Consider the following 25,054-nt stretch of genomic DNA (forward strand, 5'->3'; position numbering starts at 1 on the left):
CTCCCGGCTGTGCACAGGCTCAGACCGTTGACAACTGGTGCCAGGCGCGGCAGTTCGTTGAGGATAACCTGCCAGCGCCTTACACTAGCCGAATGTGCTGCAGGACCCGCTGGACAACATGGAGACCTACAACAGCCAGGAGTTCGTCGAGTATCTGAACGAGATCCGGCACATTCGCCGCGACTCGGACGATGCTCTCGACGACGACCACCCGCTGGAAGGTGAGACACCGGCTCCAACCTGCGTTCGGGGCAACGGGGCGGCACGTTAGCGGCCATGCACGTCCGTAACCACGAAAGCACGCGGCTGCACGCGCTCACCTACGACTATTGGTGATATGGAGAGATATGAGGTGATTATCGACGGCTGCTGGAGCGTGTTTTGTGAACGCATGGGTAGGCAATAGATGGCACGACAAACCCAAATGGCCATTACGTCAACGGCCAATGTCACGCGGCAGCAATGTGAAGAATCATTGTTTTTCGGGAATGTCGAAAACGCGCTAAACGAGGAGGAACGAATGCGGCTTAGGTAAGGAGCCCTTGACAGGCCACGGCCGCACCGCCATCTTGTCAAGGTCGCCGCCGCGGCTGGCGTCAGGCTCGGCTGCTGCGGCGCAGAACGTGTGACGTCTCGCAGGGCAATCGGCCACTATCAGGCCTACACACCCTCCGTGGACTTACCCGCACTGACAACAGCCGATGACGATGTGGTGATGTCACTTTCCACGAGACTTCTGTGTTTATTGAGCTCCTGTCACACACTTGTGGTTGATTTGGTGCGTTCATGCGGCTGACCACCCAGTCGAAATAATGTAGTCTTTATCTATATTTATTCTTTTTTGCTGTCCGTTTTTCAATATTCATTTTGAGCCAAGCTTCCTGGATTCACGCCCAGATCGAGATGTCAGCGTTAGAATGGATGTCAATACGACGCGGACATTTATCACGGGCCGGGTAAGAGACAGGATCAAATAAATCAGTATCAGGACGCCAAGCTATGCGACACCATCAGCGTTCCAGCGCGTTTCCGGGCCCACCGCCACCGCAGCGGCGGTCACCAACCCTGCTGAAAGAGCTGGCGGCGGCGAGGCTCGGGGTCACGACCTCGCCGCCACCCGCTCACCCGCTCCGACTGCCAGCGACCACCCGTCACCGACCTGCGTCGGTAGGCCGATCGGGCCGAAGCGGCGCGCTAACATGACGCGGTGCGGGCGCAAGGCTGTGCCGCGACGCCGCCGACGACACGTGCGGAAAGGCCGGCAGCACTCGATACCTCTGCGCCAGTCGTTACTATCGACGAACGTCGCCAGAGCTCAGGCGCGACAGACCGGACGTGAGCCACTTCCGCCTCGCTCGAGCGCACCCGGCCTGTCGCCGAAAGTGACGAGCTGCACGAGAATAAGAGTGTCGCGGCAGACCGAAGTGACAGAGGCGGTGCCGCCCGCAGGGACGCCTGTATGTGGAGAGGGCCAGTCAGGAGTTCAGAATGGCTGGAGAGTGATAGAGGCAACGCTCCGAACAACGGTTGGGATAGGAATGCGCGGGCATATTGAAATGTAAGCATTTGTATGTAAAGACAATGATGCTTAGAAGTAAATAAATTTGCAATACAAGACCGGTTTACCTTTTGTTATAGCTTAGTGATGGATTGTAATGCACGTCGAATGGTCGTAAGCTTTCTCATTCGTCATGGTGCAGAGCCTGCAAAAGATTTAACAGAAAATCCAACGTTTTTTGAACAATGCCAATTCACCCATCGGGTCTTTTGCAGAAATAGCGTGTTGAGTGTTTGCGGTGTTTGCGCGGTGTTTAGTAGTTTAGTAGTGTTAGCGCGGTGTTTGCCTTCCCTGCCAGGGTGGGAGGCCAGCGACGCCACATAGCCTCAGTAGCCGAGTGCGTTAAAAGCCCCAATGACTCACACATACCGAGTCAGTTTTGTGACCAGCCGATAGCGAATGACTGATGCGGGATAAAAAAGTTAACGCTGCCATTGAGCGTTGAATGTATTTCGCTCTCAGACAAACAATCGGCTGCTTGATTCCCCCTTTTATATTTTCCCCAAACTTAAAGGCGTTTTTCGTCACTCCTGGTTGAGATTTTGCCTATTGAATTTAGGTTTCAGAATAATCACACAAAATAGTTCACAACGGATCTCAAAAACTGAAAACCTACGCTATCAATTTAGCCCCTGCAGAAACATATCAGCCTGACCAGATAGTCAATGGAATAAACGTATGCATCCCCAATCCCCGATTTGAGTCTACGGTAATGCGTTTTTAACAGCTGTCCAATCTCCCGGCGGCTTCCCGCCTAGTCGGCTGGCCGGAAGCCCTTCTGGTGGATCGATGGCGTAAACAATGGCGCCGAAGCTCCAACACAACCTCGGGCGAATGGCTTGAGCAATACCATTCACGTGTCCGCTGGGGCGAGACAAAAACCTGACACCAAACAAGTTCAAGTTTCATTTGGTATCACGCCACGGGCCGTCAAATTAAATCGACGCTCTCCCACGTGCCACGGTCAAATGCAAATGGCCGAATCCGTATGCGTTCCTAGCCGCGCCGTGCCAATTAGTGACAATGGTGGAGCAGACAATGCAACACCTGTTTGCCTCGCAGGCTGACCGCCGCAGACAATGGGCCAGCGGCGGCCGGCACTGAGTGGTGCGGCACTGCAGCTGCAGAGACTGGCTGCGAGACTGACCCCGCGCTGGGTCAAACCCCACACCCACCAAGTCCGGACATCAGCGCCACGCAGTTGCTAAGCGTCCTTTATCTCGCTCGACGCCTGCAAGCATACAGCGCCGTGTCAACGGGGCACAAAGAGCCGTGACCTCACCGATTTTCCGTCGCGCTGCTCGCCTGCGTGTAAAACGGGTCGTATCTCGGCCACACCCCAAGCTGCCGATAGCGGTTAATTCAGCCGACGCAGGCGTATATTTAGCCGGCTCCTGGCTGGCTCAGTGAAGTGTGCACGCGTGCTGCCAGCTGCGGCGACCAGCTGCCGCCCGTGAACGAGCCTGCAGGCACCGGGACATGTTTTGTCGGATCTATCCGTGCCGTTCTTCCCGCCGGCATCCGACCATACGTCGTGTTAGCATGTCTGTGTCGTCACAAGCCATGCGGATATATGCGCACGCATCGTTTCTAGTTGTCAACGCCATGAAATGTTTCCGCTGGGGTTCATAAGCGTGTCGTTTTTTTGCGCGATCAAAGCAGTCCGGGGGATAAAACAGGGGTAGTTGTGTTCATTAAGCATATCAGTGACTCGCCTAAGAACATGGCAGTATCCCGTGAGACCAATGGCAGATCCATTATTTGAACCGAGCGATGATAGGGTGTATTGGTGACTCAAAGCCCCTCATCCATGGACGTAGTAAACTGCCTTCCGGTCGCACTGCCTTGCATGCCTCCACCATAACAGCTAGCTCGATAGTTCAAGATCGTGGCATCAGGAAAATGAAGTATGGAAGTTCAAGCCTCATCTCGCCACGAATGGGCGTGTTCGGATGCCAAAATGTGATTGCAGCTTTAATACGGATGGCAAGAGAAAAACCAGCCCGGCTCGACAGCGGTCCCCACCCGACCCGAGCTCCTGGCCGCCACCCGCTGAGCAGGTGGCTGCCCCGAGCCGCCTCCCAGGACGCCCAGGTCATGAGGGATGTGAGGCCGCTTCGTCAGGTGGGAGCAAGGACAGGAACACCGATACTGACGCAGATACTGACACAAATACTGACACAGATACTGGGTACAGACGCTGAGAGGTGACACAAACTCGAATCACGTGATAGACGCACAATACACAGATTTGCATTTGGCTGGCAAATACCTGCGCGCTTTGTACTAGTTACAGTGCATGTTGTGTGCGCATGCTGGATTAAAAATCCCTACACGGCCCTTCTCGACTAGTATCCACAGGCGCTGCGGCTGTCACGCTCTCGTTTAGACCTTGCATTGCCAAATTTGGCGTGTCATCACACAGCCTGGTATCCATGACAAACGGGAGATTAGAATCGGAATGAGGCGGGGGTGGGATGCGTTTCCAACTCGAGGAGAAACATTGCAATGGGCAGGAGTGCAATCTAGGCTGCCACGTGTGGAAAGTTGAAATGCGTCTGAAAACAACACGTGCAAGTTATACTCCAAAGAGAAAACGGGCTGGTAACATCGCTTGGTACCCCCAACAAACAGTAGTTGGGGGGGGGGGGGGGGGGACGCCTCCATATCTCTCTCGTGATGAACGTCACGCATCGTAGACGGGACCACGTGACTTATTCCCAGTTTTGTTCTTGCCGCCACACCGTACTGATCGCTGAGGTCCCAAGCGTCACCAGGCACGTTGGGTCAAGCGGCACGCTGGGCCCCGGGCACTGTCGGACCGCCTAGGTCGCATGTGAACATCGGCGGTCCCAGCGAAAGGTCGCAGGGTCACGCCGCCGAGCTGCGAGCGGCCGGGGGCGGGGGTCGACGCCCCTGAAAGGTCAGCTGCCTTCTGGCCGGCCTGGCTAGACCGAACCAATGGGATTCTCGCTGGATGGTGGTCCGGCGGCGATGCGGAGGTTCGCGAACCGCTGGTGAGGACTGTGGGCCACAAACTGGACCAGTGAACCACAGGCTGGACCCGTGGACCACAGGCTGGACCAGTGGACCGCAGGCTGAGCGGTGAATCACAGGCTGGTTCGTGAATCACAAACTGGGCCGTGAACCACAGGCTGGGCCGTGAACCACAAGCTAGACCCGTGGATCACAGGCCGACCACAGGCTGAACCCGTGAACCACGGTTTAGACCCGTGGACCACAGGCTGGGCTGTGAACCACAAGCTAGACCCGTGGATCACAGGCCGACCACAGGCTGAACCCGTGAACCACGGTGTAGACCCGTGGACCACAGGCTGGGCTGTGAACCACAAGCTAGACCCGTGGATCACAGGCCGACCACAGGCTGAACCCGTTAACCACGGTCCAGACCCGTGGACCACAGGCTGGGCCGTGAATCACAAGCTAGACCCGTGGATCACAGGCCGACCACAGGCTGAACCCGCTAAGCACGGTCCAGACCCGTAGACCACAGGCTGGACTGCGAACTTGGCTGAGGCCGCCAGCGAAACGCTCGGTGAAGGGTTTGGATATCGCCCCAGAGATCGCTATGGGAACGTCCCTGTGCCGGAGCACGTATGGTATTCGGGCCAGCGTGAGCGACCTAGCTGACGATCACAATGGGTCTTACGAGCTCCTGCCACGGGCGTCGCCCCTCAAGCCGCTGAATGACGGGGTATGTGACCGGGCGGGCGGGCTACCGGACGCGAGGAACGCACCCGGGCCACGAGCGGTGCTCTGGGGACGGAGGAGGCATGAGATAACTGAGTACTTGCAGCGAATCTGAACAACAAGGGATCAAAGAAACATTTCTCCCGTGACCGCGAGATCCAGGAGATCCAAGTGTAGGGGCCTGTAGGGCCTGTAGAACGGTCTGGGTCGGCTTCAGGCAAGTCGCCGACCAGCCCCAGCTCAGCCGACACTGGGACTCGACTCCCGAGGCTGGCTGCACGGCCTCCGCGTCACCGGATCTCTCCAGCGCGTGAGCCCGCAGGAGCGGGGCGCGCGGACCCGAGACGCCAGAGCTGGGGTTTCTGTCGGACCGACAGTGCGGGTCGGGTTGTGGTGGGGTGACGCTGCAGGTCTGCGCACCGCCGTCCGGCCGGCGTCCCACGGCCCCAGATTTGTGGCTGACGGTTGGCTGGGCAGCGTTGCCTTTCACTGGCGACAGTCAGTAGTGTACTATTCTGTTTTAGGCTTTAAGCTGTGAGAGCTACTTATCGCGCTTCACTGTCTTACCTGGTCTCTTTATTTCATGTTTTGCTGACATATTCTTGCTCGAATGAGGCAGCCATAATTTAAGTAGGAAACAAATGCTCCCTACTTCTGGCATTGTTTTCATTGCTTGCTACCCGTCTACGTATTCAAAACAAAATGAGTTGGTTGATTGTCAAAAGTTTGTAAGCAAATAGTGTAACGAGTTCTGGCACTACATCGTGCTGTAAAACCGGGGATATATGACATTAAAGTGGCAGCGCCGAACACGGACGCTAGCGCCAATGGCATGTCCGCATGTCGCCAGGTAAGCGCACCAGCACATCCTCTCGACAGAGCGGCTAGATGAGCTACCAGAAATAGCTCGTACCAAGTAGTAAACACGTGTGAGCGGCTGAATATGTATGACGCATATTGCGCTCGCAGCGGGGCTGCCGCCAGCGGAGGCAGAACCTCTCACGGCGGGCGAGTAGCTCTGTCACTCAGCGCTAATGCGGCGTGCTCCCATTCATTTCTGTTTACAAGCGTGGCGCGCTTTCCTCCACGGAGCGGCTATCATTCCGCAGCGTTTCACGGTTCGTTTTCGGAACCTGCACGTGGCGTGAGGCGTCTCGCGCGGAGCGCCTCCGCCTGTGACAGTGACGCATCTCCGCGCCGCGCCGCAACGCCCCCCTATCTCCGAGATCGCCGACAAGGCGTACGAAATGGTGGGCGGCGACCGGCGCATTCGTCTACGACTGACTCAGGCAATTGGTTGGGCGCGGCACGGCGGGGCAATCACCGCCGCCTCGAGCTGCCGCCGCACCGACAGAAGCCAGGAGCGCGAGGTTCGCGCACCCTGGGGGCTTCTGGTGCCGATCCCTGGCCGCTGCACCGCCGTTCAACCACCACGTGCGAGACAGCAGATGGATCAGTGGGGACGTCGGCTGCCCCAGGCCGGCCGTCACCTGTCGCCGCGGCGCGTCAGCCGTCTGCGCCACGTCGGCGGGCGGCGCGCCGTTCTGGCGCGAGCTGTCGCCGCCGTGCCCGGCAGGTGGCGCCAGAGGCGGCTGGCCAAGCGGGCCGGGAGCTCGGAGATTGCCCTGCGCTCTGTGCGCTTACCAGCCCTTGCTGGGTCATCCTTCAGAGCCTGTGGTGCTGTCTCACTGATCGGTTACCTGCGACGGTTGCTGAAACTGATCGATTTGCGAGTTGAGCGGAGCGACTCTCGACGTTATGCTGCAAACGGTGGTTGTACTGGCCGCGGTCGTCATTTCTTCTGCATCTGCATTCTGCGTCATTTCTTCTGCTCCGACTGCAACGCATCACCTCGCGTGTCGTCATGACGGTGCTGAAACCCAAGATCGGCCGGCCGGCTGCACCAGTGAGAAGGCAGGCGACTGGGATCACGTTGATCGACATTGTGGTGTAGGTGTTATCTGCGACTCACGAGGTTTGCGTTCAAAGTCCCGTGATAGTTTAAGTGGTGGAGCCATCTCGGTGAGATGTAGAGGTTGGACCCATATTTTCCGTGATAGTCTATGCAGTGGAGTCATCTCGGTGAAATGTGTGCGCAATGTATTAAATCAACGTGGAAAATGGAAACTTGAAATGGGCTAACAAATGCAGCAAACTTGCTTATCCAATGAACATAGCTTTAGCGGCAGCTGCCAATGAAATAGAAATGTAACAGGGACATCGACAAATTAGACTGACATCAGCAGTTGCGTAAAGCCAGGCGAGCAATGCGCCAATGTTCTGGCAATGTGCGGCGTCAGGAACTCTTCGCTGATGTGCTGTGACATCCGGCTATTCACTGTTCCTGCACGAGCCATAACTCATTTCGCCGAGCCCTGCGAGGAGAGAGACCTCAATAGGCATTCGATTGCCTGTAGCTGCGGGGTGTGACTGACTCGCGAGGCTCCGTTCAACAATATGCGCCTGCCTGCTTTCTTATCGGCGCCCATCATCCGGCTGTAAACAAAGAGGCCACTGTTCCAGAACGGGCGCGGGTAATTTAGCTGCAGCGACCACCTGTCCGGCCGCCACTGTGGTCCGTATGACCACCGCGGCGCTTTCACCGCTGGCCGAGTCGGGTCGGCCGGAGCACCTGCTCCTCCGAAGGAAAGTTGAACGCCGCCGCACTGAGCCACGCTGCTCCGCTGGCAATCATAGGTGGTGATTCCGAGAGCGTGCACCCCCCAGAGCGTTGAAACGTTGTCATCTTGAAGCACGTCGAAGGGGTGCCTCCAGCGATTTTGTGCGCACGGAGCGGCGGTTGGTGTGATGGCATGTGAATAGCTTCACGGAAGCTTTCAGCCAGGTCATTGGGCTTTTCAAGATTTCGTTTCAAGATATCTGGAGGAGGGTGCTCATTATTCGAATTGCCGGTTTGTATGTACGACGAGGCAAACACCGGGGACAAGCGGCTATAAGTCCATCATTGTCTCATTTGTCACACGACGTATCTTGACGGCTGCGAGCAACAGGCCCCACTGATTTACCTTTTCCAATCAGCTTCATCTCAGGGATACACGCAGCTGTCCAAATAAATCAGCTGGGGAACATCCTGGTCGCATTCCTGTCACGACGGCTTCATGTCCGCACTGGTGAAGGTGGATGACAGGCCCGGGCATTTCCTCACCCATTGTTTGTATTCAGTGATTCTTCCTACAGCCGACAGCCTGAAGTGGACAGACGCCTGGCAGCGCTGTTGCCTCATACGCTTCCGTTCACGCCCTCGACGGACAGGCGTGGCCCGTCAGCAGTGCGCTTCAACGGCGCCCGCCGTCGTAGCCCGCCGCCCGCGATGCGGGCCGTTTCTCCTGTTAGTGGGCGCGACCTTTGCCACCGTCGGGCCGGGACAGTCCCGGGTCGCGAGGCCGCACGGGACCCGGAGCAAGCGCCGACCGGCTCCAACACCGCGGGTGTGGGCTGTCGGGCCCGACCGCCAGCGGGGCCCGACGAAGACTCCGGTTGGGGCGGCGCCTCCCTTCCCGTCTCCTGAGGGGCCCGGCCGGGCCTCTCTTCCCGTCCCCTGAGAGGCCCGGCTAGGGGCGGCGCCTCCCTTCTCGTCTCCTGAGGCGCCCGGCCGGGGCGGTACCGCAGAGTCCGGCGTGTTTTGCGGGCCCAGCAGCGCGTGATGCCGTGCTGACCACCTGCCGACGGCGGCCGGCGACCTTGGCTGGGCGCACTCGGGCGCCGCCTCTCCGTCCTGCCGGCGCCGGTGGACGTGCGCCTCTCGTCGGCCAAACGGCGGCCGCTCTCGGCGATCTGCCGGCGCTCAGGCGGACGCCGTACGTTCCCCCGGCCTTCGCACCATCTGCTGCCGAGGGAGACCTCCCGCACGGGGGCACGAAAGGTGCGCCGCCGGCCGTCCCCGCCGGTGCGGTCGACGGACCGGCTCGCGCGAATGGGGAAACGGAACCAAGACTGGTCGATTGATGGGTGCGGAGCTGCACAGGCCGTCTGGAGGGTGGCGCTGCTGGTGATGCGTGAAGCGGCCGGGAGAGTGGAGTCAGCGATTTACGGTTTCGGCCAGTGGTTTAATTGGTTAGTTCGAAAGCGAGGCCTGTGCTGAGTTGATAACCACCAAAACAAACAACATCTACAGCCAGCATATCCCGACAAACAGTGTCGTCAGAAGGCGAGTCGGGAACGCCGTTGGAAATGCCGCCATTAAATTCCAAACGTTGCGGTCTCTGGCGTTTGGTGAGAGCGAGGTAATCCGTGACCTCTGGTATCAAGACAATAGTTCAAACCTGTCACCGGCTAAAGGCACAGCGTCTCCCTTTCACCTCGGTCTGTGATTGAAAGCTCTCTGTTTCCGACGTTGGCGTCACGCCACCGTCCAATCCCGACTTTTTCGCCGCTCGCGGCACAAACAAATCTGACCGTCAGAGGCAATTCCAGAGTATCATCACGATAATCGCAGGCTACTACATTGCGATTAGAAACTCCAACGACAGCTGCAGCAGTTTCTATTTGAAAACTGGATACCATGACGCTTACTGCTGGAAGACCGCACCTACCCTGGTCCAAACGCCAAATATCTGAGCCAATATAACAGAGGAAAAGACCTACCACCAGCAATAGCATGACGTGTCAAACCGGATGTGCTGCTGTGTGTGCGCGCATGGTCTATTAAAGTCGGAAACTGACCTTGGACCGTGACGCTCAGGCGTTGCACCCGAGCAGAACCTGCCCAGTTACCGGTAAAGCTTGCACAATGGTGCTACGTCAGTAGATGATAACGACCTGTACCGACACGCTCCTCCCCTTCCCCGTGCCATTCAGCTCATAAACCATCTTATGTAATCCCCATACGATGATCCGGTCGAGGAAGTCAGAAAAACATGCGTACAGTACCGGCTATGGGGCAGTAGCATTGGCTTCGACGCCAAAATAAACGTTTTGTTAAAAGCGCGCACACGCTATACAAGAAAATGGCTAGATTTTGAGTCACACTATAAATCAAATCTCGATTTACCAGTCGGACTCAGTTACGAAAAATACTAGACTTGTTTCCCTCCCGCCTTCTGATCGGCGCATATTTAAGTGCGTGACGTCACAACCCCAGATGCCGGTGAGTCACCGCTGCCGCGGGACACTGCGACTGAACGGAGCGCGACTGGGCCCCCTGACGACGCCCGCTGGCCGGCCCTTCGCGTCTGCGTGCCCCGCTGACCACGCCCCTGGCCGGGGGCGTACGCGCGATCGGTGCAGTCCCGACCGGCGCGCTCTCATGATGAGTGCTGGCTGATCCGCGCTCCGCCCCGCCGGCCGTCTGGGATGGAGCGCGCGCGTGCGTGGCGCACGATGACCTCAAAGCGCCACCCATCTGAATATGTATCTGGGTTAGCTGGCGTGACGTGCGGTGGCGCGGCCAGCGCTCGGGTGCGCCATTGTGGCGCGCGCCACCGCCGCCACGCGCCGGGTGTCGTACGCTTCAGCGCGAGAGGCCATGCGTCCTACTCCGAGACGCGCGCTGCTGTGGCGGTGGAGGAGGAGGACGGGGCGGATTTGTCCGCGCCGGAGGAGGTAGATGGAGCTGGTCTGCCTGCGGCGGAGGAGGTAGACGGAGCCGGTTTGTCTGCGGTGGGGAAGGGGACCGAGCTGGTTTGTCTGCGAAGGAGGAGGCGGACGAAGCTGGTTCGCCTGCGGCGGAGGAGGCGGACGGAGACAGTTTGTCTGCGGCGGAGGAGGTGGACAGAGCTGGTTTACCTGCGGCGGAGGAGGTGGACGGAGACAGCTTGCCTGCGGTGGAGGAGGTGGACGATCGCATGCGGACGGAGCGGGTTTGTCTGCGGCAGCGGTAGGAAGCCAGCCGAGGCAGGTGCCGGGCTGGGACGGCCAGCCGCCCACAGCCGGAGACATGGTTGGAGGGGACGTTACTAGCGACGGGCTAGGGCTGGCGGACACGGTGGGCGGGGGGGGGGGGGGGGCAGGGACAGGAAGCGGACTGCGGAGTGAGAACGTGCGGCGGCGGGGTGCCGCTTGACTGAGCACCGGGACAGGGCGCGACACCGAGCCGTCAGTCCATGCGTGAACTCTGGCGCGGGTTGACGGCGGTGTCACGCGGAATGTGGGTTGCCAACAGCTGGACGCTCACTGATGACAGCAGGTGAGAGACCGGGGAGCGGGGAATGTGGATTGCCCGACTTTTCAGGTGGGTTAACAGACGCCTGACGCGGACTGAATAAGGCAGGACGCTGATGGACCTAGGAAAGCTGCAGGCTTTTATCCTCGTCACTGGCGCTATTCTCACCACATTGCCATCATCAAGAATACCAAGGACGGGGCGAAAGTCGTAATGATCGTTTCATAACGCGTCGTCTCAAGCGTCCGCCAAACTTAACACTGCCCGTCTGACCGTGGGCTTGCGCACCAGGAGTATTACTGTAACGGCGGTATGATTCAGTGTTGATTTCGATAAGCGTATACGAAATACTGCGTCACACGCATGACGCACACCTATATTTCTGAGGCCCCACTCCATTACTCAGGCTCTCATGAGGCCGAACTAAGCGGAACATCTCTTGCCAGTATCCAAACAGACACCGCACTACGATGAAAACGTGGAGGCCATGATTGTCCTGCACGATAACAGTGCATTTCCGCCTGCGTAGTTGTTTAATGCGTGGGCTTGCAGCTAGATCTGATTATGATGCCGTGAACGGGAGTTGCTGACGCGCGAAACAAGTCGGCGTATTAGGTTGGCACGTATCTTATCGCTGGCACTGTTTGCTGTTGGCCTTGGCTCACACATTGCCGTGCTGAGATACTGTTTACTAAGAAATCCGGTGTAGTGGGGCACAGGTGTGGTACAGCAGTACAGAGGCCCATCTTGACGCCAACAGACATCCGTTTACATGACCGATTAGTCGTCGATACTGGGGAGCAATGATGCATAACATCTCCAGGAACCGAGATCAATGAATCCACATTTGTCGGACGACCGAGCTGAATGCACGATTTTTTCTCGGGGCAACAGAGGCCCTTGGCTGTGTTGACTATGTGTGACTGCGTATGGCTGTGTATGGACTACGGCTATGTTCCCCGTTTGCTACGAACGGGAATAAGCTACGACTCGGTTCACGGGCAGTCTTGAGTCGCCGGCCTCATTGAACCCTATTTCTCGCGCGGGTAAATGTGGCAAGCTTTTATGCAAAGGAATCGACCTATCAACGACATTGAATTAAAGTACGCTTCTGTCTGTCTCTATGTGCGAGCATTTTTAGCCTGACACACAGTGCAGACGGCTGAAGGATTTTGGTGAAGCTTGCAGGCACGACGTGATCAACCTTCCTCACGATCCACAGCGAAAATGTATGCCTGTCGGATACCGGGGTCGGTCACAGCACTCGAGCAACGGCAAGGGGAGAAGGATGCTTTGCCATTTAGCAGGAAAGCACTTTTGGAACATGTGCGAGAAATAAGCTGTACGAAGGCCTAGCCGTCGAAAACATACCGGAAAGATCGGACAGCCATGAATATAATGTTCCCACGCGGAGCAGGCTGCCAGCCGACGCATGCATTGAAAGTTAAGAAAAAAAGAAATACTGTCTATCATTGAGATGCTAATCTGATGTGGCTGGGGGCGGTGCTATACCGACCCCAACGGCTCGTGTCTTTACGCAGTGAAGTGAGCGGTAACGAGAAAAATGTCTATTCCATGTCTTAAGTGCGTGGAACAACGTTACACGACCAGTGGGTGCGTTATCTGAGCTGATCTTAACTGAGCTAATGTTAACCGAGAGCCACTCCATGTTGTTGAGACGCGAGTTTACATTGTGTTACCGGCGGCGCTACCAGTGTCAACGACGTCGCCTCTTCGCGCAGCGGAACCAACGGGAGCCGCCCGTCCAACCGAAACAGCAACACAGTGTCGACAAACCTGCTGCCAACGACCATTCTCAGCAGCCAAACTGCGTGCCATCGATGATCTCAGTAAAACTTCGCGCGCGTCTGTGCATTCCATCCGTCAGTTCGCGCGTCTCAATGGACCCGGTCCGCCACCCCGCGACGTCTTGGGCCAGTTCCCACGTGCTCTGAGCGCTGAGCTTTCGCCGCCGAAGTGGACCTGCCTTCCCTCCGCTGAGTCGGCCTCCACCGGTTCCCATCCGGGCGCGGGACACGGTCACTGGCTCGCTCGTCGCCACTTCAGCCGGCCCGCCTCACGCGCGCTCAAACGCGTGACAGATCGGCTGACGGCGACACGTTATGCTGATTGGGATACAATGACTCGGCGGCGTCCGGCGGCCGGGCCGACCTCGGCCGTGTGCCGCCCGGCAGACACCGCTCCTGGGCGCCGGCGCCTTGGCCGGGCGGCACCGGCACCTCCTCAGCGGAGAGGCGGGGCGTTGCGTGTCGCCCCGGCGTGCCCAGACGCATTTCGATGTTCCGCTCTCGTTTCTGGCCGGTGATTGTCCCGCATCATTACCAGAGATCTGATCGCTGCGTGTTGCGTACACTTCGGCCGAACGGGGCCGTCTGTTTTCAACTCTGGGGAGAGTGTATGAGCCGGGCTGGAAACTGGCAATGCTGGATTCGGGTTGCAATATGTACTGCAGGTGCTGCCTCTCGATCCGTTTAGTATCACTACAGATTCCAAGTGAGTTGCACGGACGAAACCTCGTATGGAGTCTCAGATTTGGTACAGATTCTAGCACGCATTACGTGGAGTGCCGAATTTGCATCAACGGTGTCTTGCGGGTGTTAAGGCACGTCTTTGATAGTTCTGAAACCTGAAAAGTGTCAGTCTTTCCCATCATCCCTGTTCCTCACACCGCCATGCCTCGCGTTGCAGAAGGTGAGGAGGAGTGGGAGTGGCTGAAGGAGGTCGGCTTCGACTCGCTCGTGTCTGTGTCCGAACCCGCCTCCGAGGTGACAGAGCAGTGGAATATTCTCGGCACACTCCCCCAGCACCATGTAAGCCTGACCTCCCAGACTGCGCGCTTATGCGATTGTGGGGAGCCACCTGTCGGATCGTAGTCTGTGATTTGTTTAACCATACTGTCCCAGGCACGGCCCAGAGTTATACTCGAGGCAGCGGCCACAAATCGGAATGGCTTGTCAAATACATACATATGTTTTTGTCACACCATCAGCAATAGATACGACACGCACCCAGTGCTTTAAGCGCCCACATCCACCAACACACGGACGGATGATAGCATTGGAGCCGCACGATCGGATGCTGTTTTTAGATAGCTTTGGCTATTTTATGTCAAAAGGTACAGGGCTTGCTGGGACGGGCTTAATTTTGATAGCTTTGGTTATTGTCAGTCAAGAGGTATAACCTTGCTGCAACGTGTCTAATTTCATTACACCAAAATCAGGGAGTATCTTTACACCGTAGCTTTCTTTCCTTCTAGAAATATCGAACCCCGTACTTCTACAACCCTTTAGCTCTTAACCCTAATATCAACGGTGACTCTTTTTGGCGGGCGGTAATGACGTTCATCGTCTGCACTGTTCCTCCGTGGCACAACGGTGCCCGTCGGCGGGCGGGCCTGGCAGGCCTACGGTATCCTACCGTGCTGCGCGGCTCTGACAGTCCCCCCCCCCCCCCCGCCCTCCTCCCGCCAGGTGGCGGCGGTGAATCGTCGCGTGACGACTCTGCGCGACACGCTGAACAGGCGGCGCAGCAAGGACAAGGGCCGCCGGCCGGACATGCGCCACCTGTTCCCTTCCGAGGCGACCAGCACGGACTCGCGCAGTCGCTCGGCCACGCCCGACAGCCTGGACTCGCTGTCGCCGCCGCTGACGCCGCCCGAAGCGTACTGGCGCCTTCAGGCTGGCTCGCCACACAGCCAGGGCTACCACAGCAGCTCGCGTGGCTCGCTGGATCGGCTGGAGCCGGCCGCCGATGGGGAGAAGGAGAGGTGAGCTGCCCAGGGGTGGAGTGAGACAAGAGATGAGAGGGAGAGGCGGGCTGCTCAGGGAGGGAGGGATGATGTTAGACATATGTGAGACGGGAAGGAGGAGACGTGGGATGCAACGGGACAAAGGAGTGGGTAGCAGGAGCAGACGGAATCGGCTAGCTTTCTGGCGCTGCATGGGAAGACTGACTCACCCCGCCGCCCTTGCCTCCCTCCTGCGCCTGTCTCACGTCGCTCATCTAGTTTTTGGAGATGCGTGGCCTCTGGGGAAGAGCGACATATAGGCTAGACGACGGGGATTAGGAACAAGATGCTGGGGAGAGGAGACACAGCAGGAGAGAGAAGCCTGTGAAGTAGCACGATAAGGTATGAACGCAAGCCATGTAGGAAACAAAGCAAAGAACACAAGCAGATGAGTGGACATTGAAAGATAATCATTAGCTGGTGAAGAGTGCGTGAGGGGGCAATGGATATCGAACGAGCGCGACCAGTCGTGACAAATGATCGACAGGAGCCTTGGCGGGTTTCGGCAGATGGCAGCGGTTAAAGAGTGTCAAGGTGACATTTCGGAAGAATTTGGAGAAGATCACTGCCCTCTCATGCCCGTTTTCCCGGACACCTGCCCTGTAAATTGACAGCTGCCAGCCGTAATGATTAAGTCGTGTCACAATGACCGCACGCGGACAATTATCTGTGAAATCGACTTCATTGGCCGCCGTCTCTCCGACCACATGACCGCCGCGGTCGGCGGGATTGTGTCACGCTGCGGTCACCATATGTCACAAGACATCGCGGTCATTTCTGTCCATGTTTAATGGACTTCATGCTCACTAGGCTGGGATCATAGCTGTTCCCCATTGGGAGCAGCTTGAGAGACCCTCTTGGTATATTGTGCATTTGCGTGACCTTTACTTCCTTGAAAGCTGAAGCTCGTAATCGTTAACCCATGGACAGGCTTGTTAAGGGTGCCGTGCTTTGGTTTCGGTAACCAGACATTTAAGGTGCTTCACAAGTTGCGGTTGATCCACGTTATTTCTAGTCTAGTTTTTCTAAATGGACTGGTTTTTGCAGGCCATGCAGTCGCAACCTCTTGCTCGACGCATCGATGCCAAGTGTCTAATAAATCCATTTAAGTAAGGTGTGAAGATTTTGCAGTGGCTGTTATTCAACAACAATATGCAGTGGCTATTTTTCAAATCGTGTTTGAATCTATATTGTAGGTATGACGTCACCATTCGCGGCAAGTGCACGCGTCACCGGTGCCTGAGAAGGGGGCGTGTTGTGGAATAACTCTCCACGGCACGGAGCTCAGTCTTCGCTGTAGAGCTGACTAACGCATTTCAGCGAATCGGCGATGTTCATTCCGACTGAGCGCAATCATTGACTTGAGCAATCCAGGTGCGTTTTGCTTCGAATGGTTGACGTTAACAGTGCAGGTGCGTCTGTGTCGGTGCCAAAAATATTCGATGATGTGGTGACCACTGGCATCTGATGTGACATTATGACCTGATGACCCCCGGATTCCTCCCTCCTCCTACGACAGCGTCCGCGTCCCTTGAAACCGTCCGCGTCCCTTGAAACCGTCCGCGTCCCTTGAAACCGTCCGCGTCCCTTGAAACCGTCCGCGTCCCTTGAAACCGTCCGGTCCCTTGAAACCGTCCGCGTCCCTTGAAACCGTCCGCGTCCCTTGAAACCGTCCGCGTCCCTTAAAACCGTCCACGTCCCTTAAAACCGTCCGCGTCCCTCGAAACCGTCCGCGTCCCTTGAAACCGTCCGCGTCCCTTGAAACCGCACCGCTCAACAGCTCGTCACCAGAGCGGTGAGTGTCAGCCAAACACCTGTTCCCGTCCGTGCCTCCGCGGCCGACTCGCCCCCCCCCCAAGCTGACACAGGCCCATCGGCCGCCATGCTAGCCAAGATGAATCGCGCCGCTGCTGGGAGACGGCGGCCTTGGGACGTGTGGTGGGCCGATGGGACGATAACATGTCCATTGCTGATAAACCGTATCAGGCAGTCTTCATACACCTGGAGGTCAATTGTGTTCCTGGTCTGACAATGGCTAAGTGGCTCCGTTCTACACCGTCCTAAGCAGTGAAGACATTTGTATTGACTTCATCGCCGCTGTAAATCGGGCTTATTTAAAAACCTTTGTGTTACGTAATTACCATGTCGTCATTATTTTAGGTGGTTCAACAATGACAAGCTATTATGCTCATGACTGGAGCATATGGCCAGAACAATGCACCATTTGTAAACAGCTCTCCTCGCATACACATTTTCACGTTTCTGGGACCGGTTTGTCGTACTTGACAAAACATTGGCGCATTGACCCGTCTTCAGCCCATCTGCTCTAACAACCTGATCAATACCTCAGCTAATCCCCAGCGTGGAACCAGGCTGCCCTGCCGTCAGCAGTCACACACGGCCGCCAACAGCGCCTCGGTCCCCACTCATGTCGGCGCCTTCCCTCTGAACCGCGCTCTGACGTCGTTTCTCCCCTCTGAGCCGCCCTCTGACGCTGGAATCTCCCCTCTGAGCAGTGCTCTGACGCTGGCGTCTCCCTTCTGAGCCGCGCTCTGACGCTGGCGTCTCTCCTCTGAGCAGCGTTCTGACGCTGGTGTCTCCCCTCTGAGCAGCGCTGTGATGCTGGCGTCTCCCCACTGAACAGCGCTATGACGCTGGCATCTCCCCACTGAGCTGCGCTCTGACGTCGGCCCTCTCCTCTGAGCCGCACTCTGACGCCTACGTCTCCTCTCTGAGCCGCGCTCTGACGCCTACGTCTCCTCTCTGAGCCGCGCTCTGACGCCTACGTCTCCTCTCTGAGCCGCGCTCTGACGCCGTCTCTCTCCTCTGACGCCGGACGTCGCCCCTCTGAGCCGCGCTCTGACGCCGTCTCTCTCCTCTGACGCCGGACGTCGCCCCTCTGAGCCGCGCTCTGACGCCGTCTCTCTCCTCTGACGCCGGACGTCGCCCCCTGCCGGCAGCCGGGCGGCCGACTACCGGCACGTGCTGAGAATCCCGCTGGACCAGGAGAGCCGCGAGCCTGCGGCCGCCGACGAGCCGCCGGTGCAGCTGCGCAGGAAGGGCCACGAAACCGTCGACCGCGCACCCAAGGCCAGCAGTCTCTTCGAGACGACCTCCGGCAATTATAAGCTGAACCGGTTCTCAGAGCCGGCCGATGCTTCCTCCGGTAGGTGGCGCTATCTGGTGGGTCCTGCTTCATGAGATTGGCGTATAAGGGGGCCGGATTATGGCGACTTCACCCACTGGAGCCTTTTGGGCTTCCAGCATATGACAGGATGTGGCACAGGGCCTGATCGCAGTTATTTCGTACAGTTGCCTACTTGGAATGGTGTAGAGTTGTGGTAGTATATTCGGGGTCAGCTGTCTTGGGCATGTGGAACAACGCATGTGATGCCTATGATCATTGACGCCACAATCTGTCAGGCACTGGACCGTTCGCCTGGGTTAAACTCACGACCCGCGTCTTCGCCTACGCCTACGCCAAACCCCACTAGATGCTTCCCTCTACCTCCTCCTGACAAGGTGTCATCTCGTATGGTCCTGGTATTCTCTCCACTTCACGTCCTTTGTGGATGAATTTCATAGACTTAGATACCTACTCAACCTTTTTTGCATTTTGAAAGGAAGTACCGATGACGTGCGTTTGATGGTGCAAAAGTCCGTTGTGTGTGGAGAATGCATTGGCCTAACAAGAACTTTAACTATGGACGCGACTGTTGCGCCCGTACTCACTGTTTTGACCCTATCTTCACTGGTGGTTTTCAATCTGCGAAGCCCCGCTCGCATGTGCCACACCAAGGAAGCGTCGTTCCCCTCCGAGCCGATGCCCGGTCGGAGTCGGTCCGCTGACCGCAGACCGGGCCAACGGAGGCCGCCTCCGATGCCGCCAACGCCGACCGACGGCCGGAACCGACGCTGACCGCGTGCCGTGCCGCAGGGATCCAGGCGGTGTCGTTCCACCCGATCGGCTCCGTGCGACGCCGCCTGGAGCGCGCCGGCGAGCTGGGCGAGCTGCACATCCCGCGGCCGCAGACGGGCGCCCGCGCCGACGCCAGGAAGGGCAGCGCCGGCGACAAGGTGCGTCGACGGGCTCGGGGCTCGGAGGACGCTCGGCAGGCCGAGAGCGACGTCGAGCCGAGCTCGGCAGGCTGGGAGCGACGCCGGGCCGAGCGACGGACAGGCGGCCGCCAGCGCCGCCGCCAGCGGAGGCGGCATGTCCGTCAAAACGATTCTACGGCTCATTGGACGTTAGCGGGGCATCATTGTCGCGTCTGGCCACGTTTGTCTTGCATCGGAAGCGGCGGTTCACTCAATTGGCTGGCTGGCTTCGCGTAGCACACTGACCTAACTAACTGACTGATTGACTGAAGACGTGCTGACAGCGCCGCCGACTGACCGGCTGCGCCACCCGAGAGGAGAGGCAGACGCTGTGTCAGCCGTCTCCCTGCAGCGCGCCGCCACCTCGCTGATCCCTCCACGTCCCCAGGCGCGGCCAACGGCGGGGGGCCGGCTCGGCCGCACCTTCGTCGACTTCCTGAGCGAGCCGGACGTCAAGCGGTTGCAGAAGCTGGCGATGCTCGAGCTGACAGCTCTGTTCGACGAGCACGGCCTGAGCTACAGCCGACGCAAAGCGCGGCGGCGCCGGCTGCGGGCGCGGCCTAGCGTCGCCGATAGCGCAGTCTTCGGCTGCTCGCTGGCCACGCTGCTCGAGCGCGACCGACAGCGGCAGCCGGACGGCGCCGGCGGCGTGTCGCTGCTGCTGGAGCGCGTGCTCACCCACCTGGAGCGGCGCGGCCTTGGCGAGGAGGGCCTACTGCGCGTGCCCGGCCACCAGCAGAAGGTGGAGCAGCTGCGGCGCGACGTCGACGAGTGCTTCTACAACCAGCCGGGCGCCGTGGACGCCGCGCTGCAGCGCAGCGGCGCCAACGACGTGGCCGCGCTGGTCAAGCTGTTCCTGCGCGAGCTGCCGGCGCCGCTGCTCACCCGCGAGCTGATGGACGCCTTCCACCGGTCGGACGCGCTGCCGGCCGACCGGCAGCTGCAGGCGCTGGCGCTGCTGTGCCTGCAGCTGCCAGCGCCCAACAGGGCCGTGCTGCGACGCCTGCTGCAGTTCCTGGCGGCCGTGGCCGCGCACGAGGCCAGCAACAAGATGTCGCTGGAGAACGTGGCCATGATCATGGCGCCGAACCTGCTGTGGCCGGCCCACCGGCGCCAGAAAGACATCAGTGTTGAGGTGGGTTGGTCTGAGAGCGCACCGCGACATTCCTAGTGTGAGGTGTCTTGTATTGGAGGTTGATAGCTCATATGCGCAATAGTGCCCATGCATCGATTCGTAACAGTTTAAGCTGCCTTCGATAAGTCGGCTGCGGGAAGGAAGATAAGTCGGCAGACAGAATAACGCACATAGCTCTACAGAATGGTTGGAACGGGGCATCAGCACCTTGACTTGTGACGTACTCCCGCGCCACGCCTGCAACCTGCCGCATCCCGTCTCGCCAGATCGAGTATGCGTCCGTGACCTCCCGCGTGGTGCGGAACCTGATCCGGCACCGCGACCGCCTCTGGGAGGTGCCAGACGACTTCGTCCGGCAGCTGCGGGGCCAGTACGAGGCGGAGGGGAACCGCAAGGAGCCGAGCCGCCCGGTGAGGGTGCCGTCTCGGCCGGCTTGTTGAACAGGCTTTAAACCCCAGGCGATGCGAATGTGCAGACAAGAATGCAGCAGGCAGTGCTTGTTTTGCTTAATGCCGCAATATGTAGGCTTTCCTTCAAGTTGTTTTCTTGCATTAGATAAGCTCAGAATTGTCCATCGATGAGATTAATGAAACGACATTTCCAAGAACCAGAATCCCAACACATATGTCAAGTTCATTCTGGAAAAAAGTAGCCGCGTGTGGAACCAACCATCAGCACCATTATCTGTTTACCTGCTCACACCCCTAGACCAGCATCAACGCACAACTTCTTCCGCCAGATGAAAAAGCTGCTGCGCAAGAAGGACGCCCCAGTCGCGCGGAAGATCGACAGCGAGGTGGAGCCGCACGACGGCACCATCCGCGTGACGGCGCCGCAGTTCTCCAAGTCCGGCTGGCCCGTAGTCCTGACACCGGAGACGACGGCCGGCGACGTAGTGACCAGGTGAGCAGGAGGACCCCGGAGCCAGGGTGGGGTGCGTGACCAGGGCGGGCCGCGAGTCGAGACGCCAGTTTAAAAAGTCGCGCCAAATGGAGCTTGTCTGTGCCAGTCGTCTGACGCGATGGTCAGGTGGACATGACGGCGACCACATGCTCCCTGAAGCAGATCGCTGAGCTCGTTGCCGGAGGACCGAAGCCGGCGGGGCTGCGAGATCCTTGTCTCCGGACCACAGTCGCTGACGGCCGCTTGCGAGAGCCCTGCCTCCGAACCACAGTTACTGAGGCCGCCGCCTGCACGTCGACAGGATCCTGCAGCAGGTGCTGATGCTGCCGGACCTGGCCAATCGGGTGCAGGGCCGACGGGAGGCGCGCGGCCGGCCGAATGAGGAGTCAACAGGTGGCGCCACCTGTCTACGGGCTGGCAATCTCGCCGACGCCCTGCAGCGGCATTTCCTGCACGAGCAGGGTGGTAACATAGGTATGTAACGTCCCATGTCCCTGCTGGGTTTGGTGAGGGGGAGTGGCAAGGAAGCAATGGCGCCTCGGCTGTGGCGGATGAGGCCGCAGAATAGCGCGGACAGTTCTTCCTCTGTGCTGTGCAGCGTCGCTTTTCAACAGGGAACATGAGCTCTTCACGCGTGTCTGAATGACTACGTATCTCCCATCTGACGGGGGGAGACGGGCATGGGATTCAGAGGCATTTTGGCACTTGCCGAAGTCTCCCCCAGCGCGGTGGCTCCCATACCCACGACTTGTCCCACTGTCCCCAGGCCAGCGGCGCATCGAGCACGATGCCGTGATGCTCGAGTGCTACCAGGAGAACCCCGGCGCCCGCTGGGTCATCCACTGCTGCCACGCCAGCGACAAGGCGTCTAGCGTCGAGATCGTGGCCGAGTAACGCGGCCTGGGTCCAGCCTCCGCATGGGAGCCGTGCATCTGAGGGTGGCCTCAGCCTCGGAACCATGCCTCTGAGGCTGGCCTCAGTCCCGGAACCATGCCTCTGAGGCTTGTTTCGGTTCCGGAGCCATGCCTCTGAGGCTGACCTCAGCCTCGGAACCATGCTGTCTTGGAGCCATGTCTCTGAGGCTGGCCTCAGTCCCAGAGCCATGTCTCTGAGGTTGGTCTCGGTCTCAGAGCCTAGCGGGAGCTTATCTCGGTCTCAAAGCCTCGCTCCCGTCTCGGAAGCTTGTCTGGGCTTCGGAGCCTCGCCCTGTCTCGGAGGGTTGTCTCGGTCACGGAGCCTTACCCCCGTCTCGGAGGGTTGCCTCGGTCTCGGAGCCTTGTCCCTGTCTCGGAGGGTTGTCTCGGCCCCGGAGCCTTGCCCCTGTCTCGGAGGGTTGTCTCGGTCTCGGAGCCTTACCCCCGTCTCGGAAGGTTGTCTCGGTCTCGGAGCCTTGCCCCTGTCTCGGAGGGTTGTCTCGGCCCCGGAGCCTCGCCCCTGTCTCGGAGGGTTGTCTGGGCCTTAGAGCCCCACCCCCGTCTCGGTGCCTCGCCGCACGCTCAGAGCGTCGTCTCGTGCTAAGAGCCGTTTTCCGATGTTGCCCGTAGTCGACGACGGCCAAACGTAGCGGGCAGCACCATCTAGTGGCGGATCTATGTGATAAGAGCGGACGCGCCCAGGGCCGTATTCGCCGCTCGGGAGGGCCGTAGATGAACAGCGTCCGCGCGGCTGACTCGCGGTCCCGACACCGCCTCCCAGGAGCTGTCGGTGCGCACCGCGGTGGTTTACCGAGACTAGTGATCGAAGACCTACTTGCAATGTAGCCGTGTTTTGTGATCAGACATCGAATAGTTGATGCGTTTAGCTGCCTCGTGATTCAGGCGCAGCACCGCGTGGCGTTTAGCGCTTATGTGCTTAACGTAATGGGGCTGTATGCAACGTGCGACAGTTTGGTTAGCCTGCATGACGACTTGTCTTGCCCCAGGATGTGTCGCTTGCAATATGTGCTTTGCAAAACAAAGGAGGCAGATTCCGTGCATAGCATGCCAATTCAGACAACGCGTGCGTGAGAACGAGGCTCGAGTTTTTAATCAGAAGATCGATTTCCGACTGAGCGCTGCAGGAGACTCAGACACAAATGTTGTAATTGTATGAATCCGGCCCAAAGCAGCGATCCGTGTAATAGAATGATGGCATTCGTGAGGTTCTGCGCAGACAGCATACGCCTCGACCCTGGTCTGGAGCACGTCGGCGCAATACTGTTGGCGTGACTGCGTTTCGGGGTCACCTTGCTGTGAACGCGGTCTGCGCCTAAACGCTGACGTCAAGCCGGGGATCGGTGGCTGCTAGATACGTTTCATCTACTCACACACAGCACGTCACGCGTTAGAATCTGTTACAGGCACGGCGTGGTAAACGCAGCGGGAAACCACGCGTCAGCGTACAAAAATCGGATGAGATTTATTATTATGAAGTCATTTCATGTACAGAACGTCATTCCATACATGGAGCTATGTACAATAGACTCTGCAACACGCATACCGGCCGGCGTTGTCACGTGATATGCCGAAAGGAACGGCGAACTCTAGATAGGAGCGTAGCGAATGAATAGCTGGGCGCGGGCGATTGTACGACGCTGGCGGGTCCACAACAAACTACTCGAAAAACCGTCTTCAGCAAGTCGCAAAATACAATGATGCAAAAACTAATTTCGAAGCATGGAAGACAATACTGATAGCATGTACGCAACAAAATCAGCTATGCAGGGCAAATGATCCCGGTTCGGCACGTGATCGAGTTAAAAACGCGACCATACAAAACCTCTGCACACGAATCAACGCGATAGCGCGTAATACCAGGGGTGCTCGGTGGTCAGTTCCATCGCTTGCACGAGCCACTGGATCTCCCTGCTCCCACAGTGCAACAACGTCGCCCATTTAACACTCACACCTTCGTCGACACGGCGCTGTGCCAAGCCCGCGTCCATGTCCACCATCTAGCGGTCGGCAATCGCACTCGAAGTTGCATTGATCACAGCAAGGGGCGTCGAGCGGGAGTATTCGGTCGGGAGCTTTCCGATTCACGGACATTGAATTTATTGCTCACAGAGGAGTCCAGTCCGCGGTCTGAGACGACCTGCGCATCGGTCGCATTTTGATTCGTTCACGAACGCTTCGCAGTATCGTGTGACAGAGGCACTCATATCAAGGGAGACCTCTGGTAGATCTCGTTGGGGTGAGCGTTGGGACTCGCGCTCCGGTTCTGGTTGCGACATTGCTGAAAACAACAAATCATTTTGACAACCGGCGTATTGCTATCGTCACATTCCTCCATGGCCTGGTTAAAAACACACATGCAAGGAATCACAAGCGAGCTGTAACCAACACTGTATGATCTACACAGTCTCCACCGTACGCCGTTCTATATCTAAGCTGCCGGTCGCTCCTACATCTTACATAAGCAATGTCCCATCCGCACCAACCAAACGTCATAATACAAGAAATCAGCTCTCGCTCCTGCCGCAGACGGAGGACATCAATAATTACAGGCAATCTTTCGAGCGGCTGGCCCTGGTCACTCACCTAAAATTAAATGGCAAGAAGTGGCATCAGAACCCTTGTCATGATCTAGTGTCAGTATAAAGGCTAGTTGATGGGTGCTATAAAAGGAAGGATTGGCCCATTTCGGAGGTTAAAGAGCAATAAAACATGACAGAGAAAGGTCCGTTCGAGTTCTGACGCGAAATAGAGTCCATGTTCACAAGAGCAGCCTTGTCGATGAAGA

The 25,054-nt window shown here is 58.0% G+C and overlaps 2 protein-coding genes across 4 annotated transcripts in view; one reads left to right on the forward strand and one right to left on the reverse strand.

Annotated features, from left to right (window-relative positions):
- Positions 1-23,347, forward strand: part of LOC119102329 (rho GTPase-activating protein conundrum) — a 36,101-nt gene extending 12,754 nt beyond the window's left edge. For both annotated transcript variants that reach the window (XM_037225695.1, XM_037225696.1), the window contains 10 exons: positions 104-221; positions 14,100-14,221; positions 14,882-15,177; positions 18,159-18,364; positions 19,136-19,275; positions 19,685-20,431; positions 20,698-20,841; positions 21,171-21,334; positions 21,636-21,808; positions 22,101-23,347. In XM_037225695.1, coding sequence (XP_037081590.1) covers positions 104-221; positions 14,100-14,221; positions 14,882-15,177; positions 18,159-18,364; positions 19,136-19,275; positions 19,685-20,431; positions 20,698-20,841; positions 21,171-21,334; positions 21,636-21,808; positions 22,101-22,228 — 2,238 coding nt within the window. In that variant the 3' untranslated portion in view covers positions 22,229-23,347. The remainder of the gene's footprint in view (positions 1-103; positions 222-14,099; positions 14,222-14,881; positions 15,178-18,158; positions 18,365-19,135; positions 19,276-19,684; positions 20,432-20,697; positions 20,842-21,170; positions 21,335-21,635; positions 21,809-22,100) is intronic.
- A 362-nt stretch (positions 23,348-23,709) lies between these two features.
- The window catches only part of LOC119102330 (semaphorin-2A), a 97,522-nt gene continuing 96,177 nt past the window's right edge, over positions 23,710-25,054 (reverse strand). For both annotated transcript variants that reach the window (XM_037225699.1, XM_037225697.1), the window contains exon 18: positions 23,710-24,547. In XM_037225699.1, coding sequence (XP_037081594.1) covers positions 24,470-24,547 — 78 coding nt within the window. In that variant the 3' untranslated portion in view covers positions 23,710-24,469. The remainder of the gene's footprint in view (positions 24,548-25,054) is intronic.

This window comes from Pollicipes pollicipes, unplaced genomic scaffold (assembly GCF_011947565.3).
Source record: "Pollicipes pollicipes isolate AB1234 unplaced genomic scaffold, Ppol_2.1 Scaffold_5724;HRSCAF=6776_pilon_pilon_pilon, whole genome shotgun sequence".
Lineage (NCBI taxonomy): Eukaryota > Metazoa > Arthropoda > Thecostraca > Pollicipedomorpha > Pollicipedidae > Pollicipes > Pollicipes pollicipes.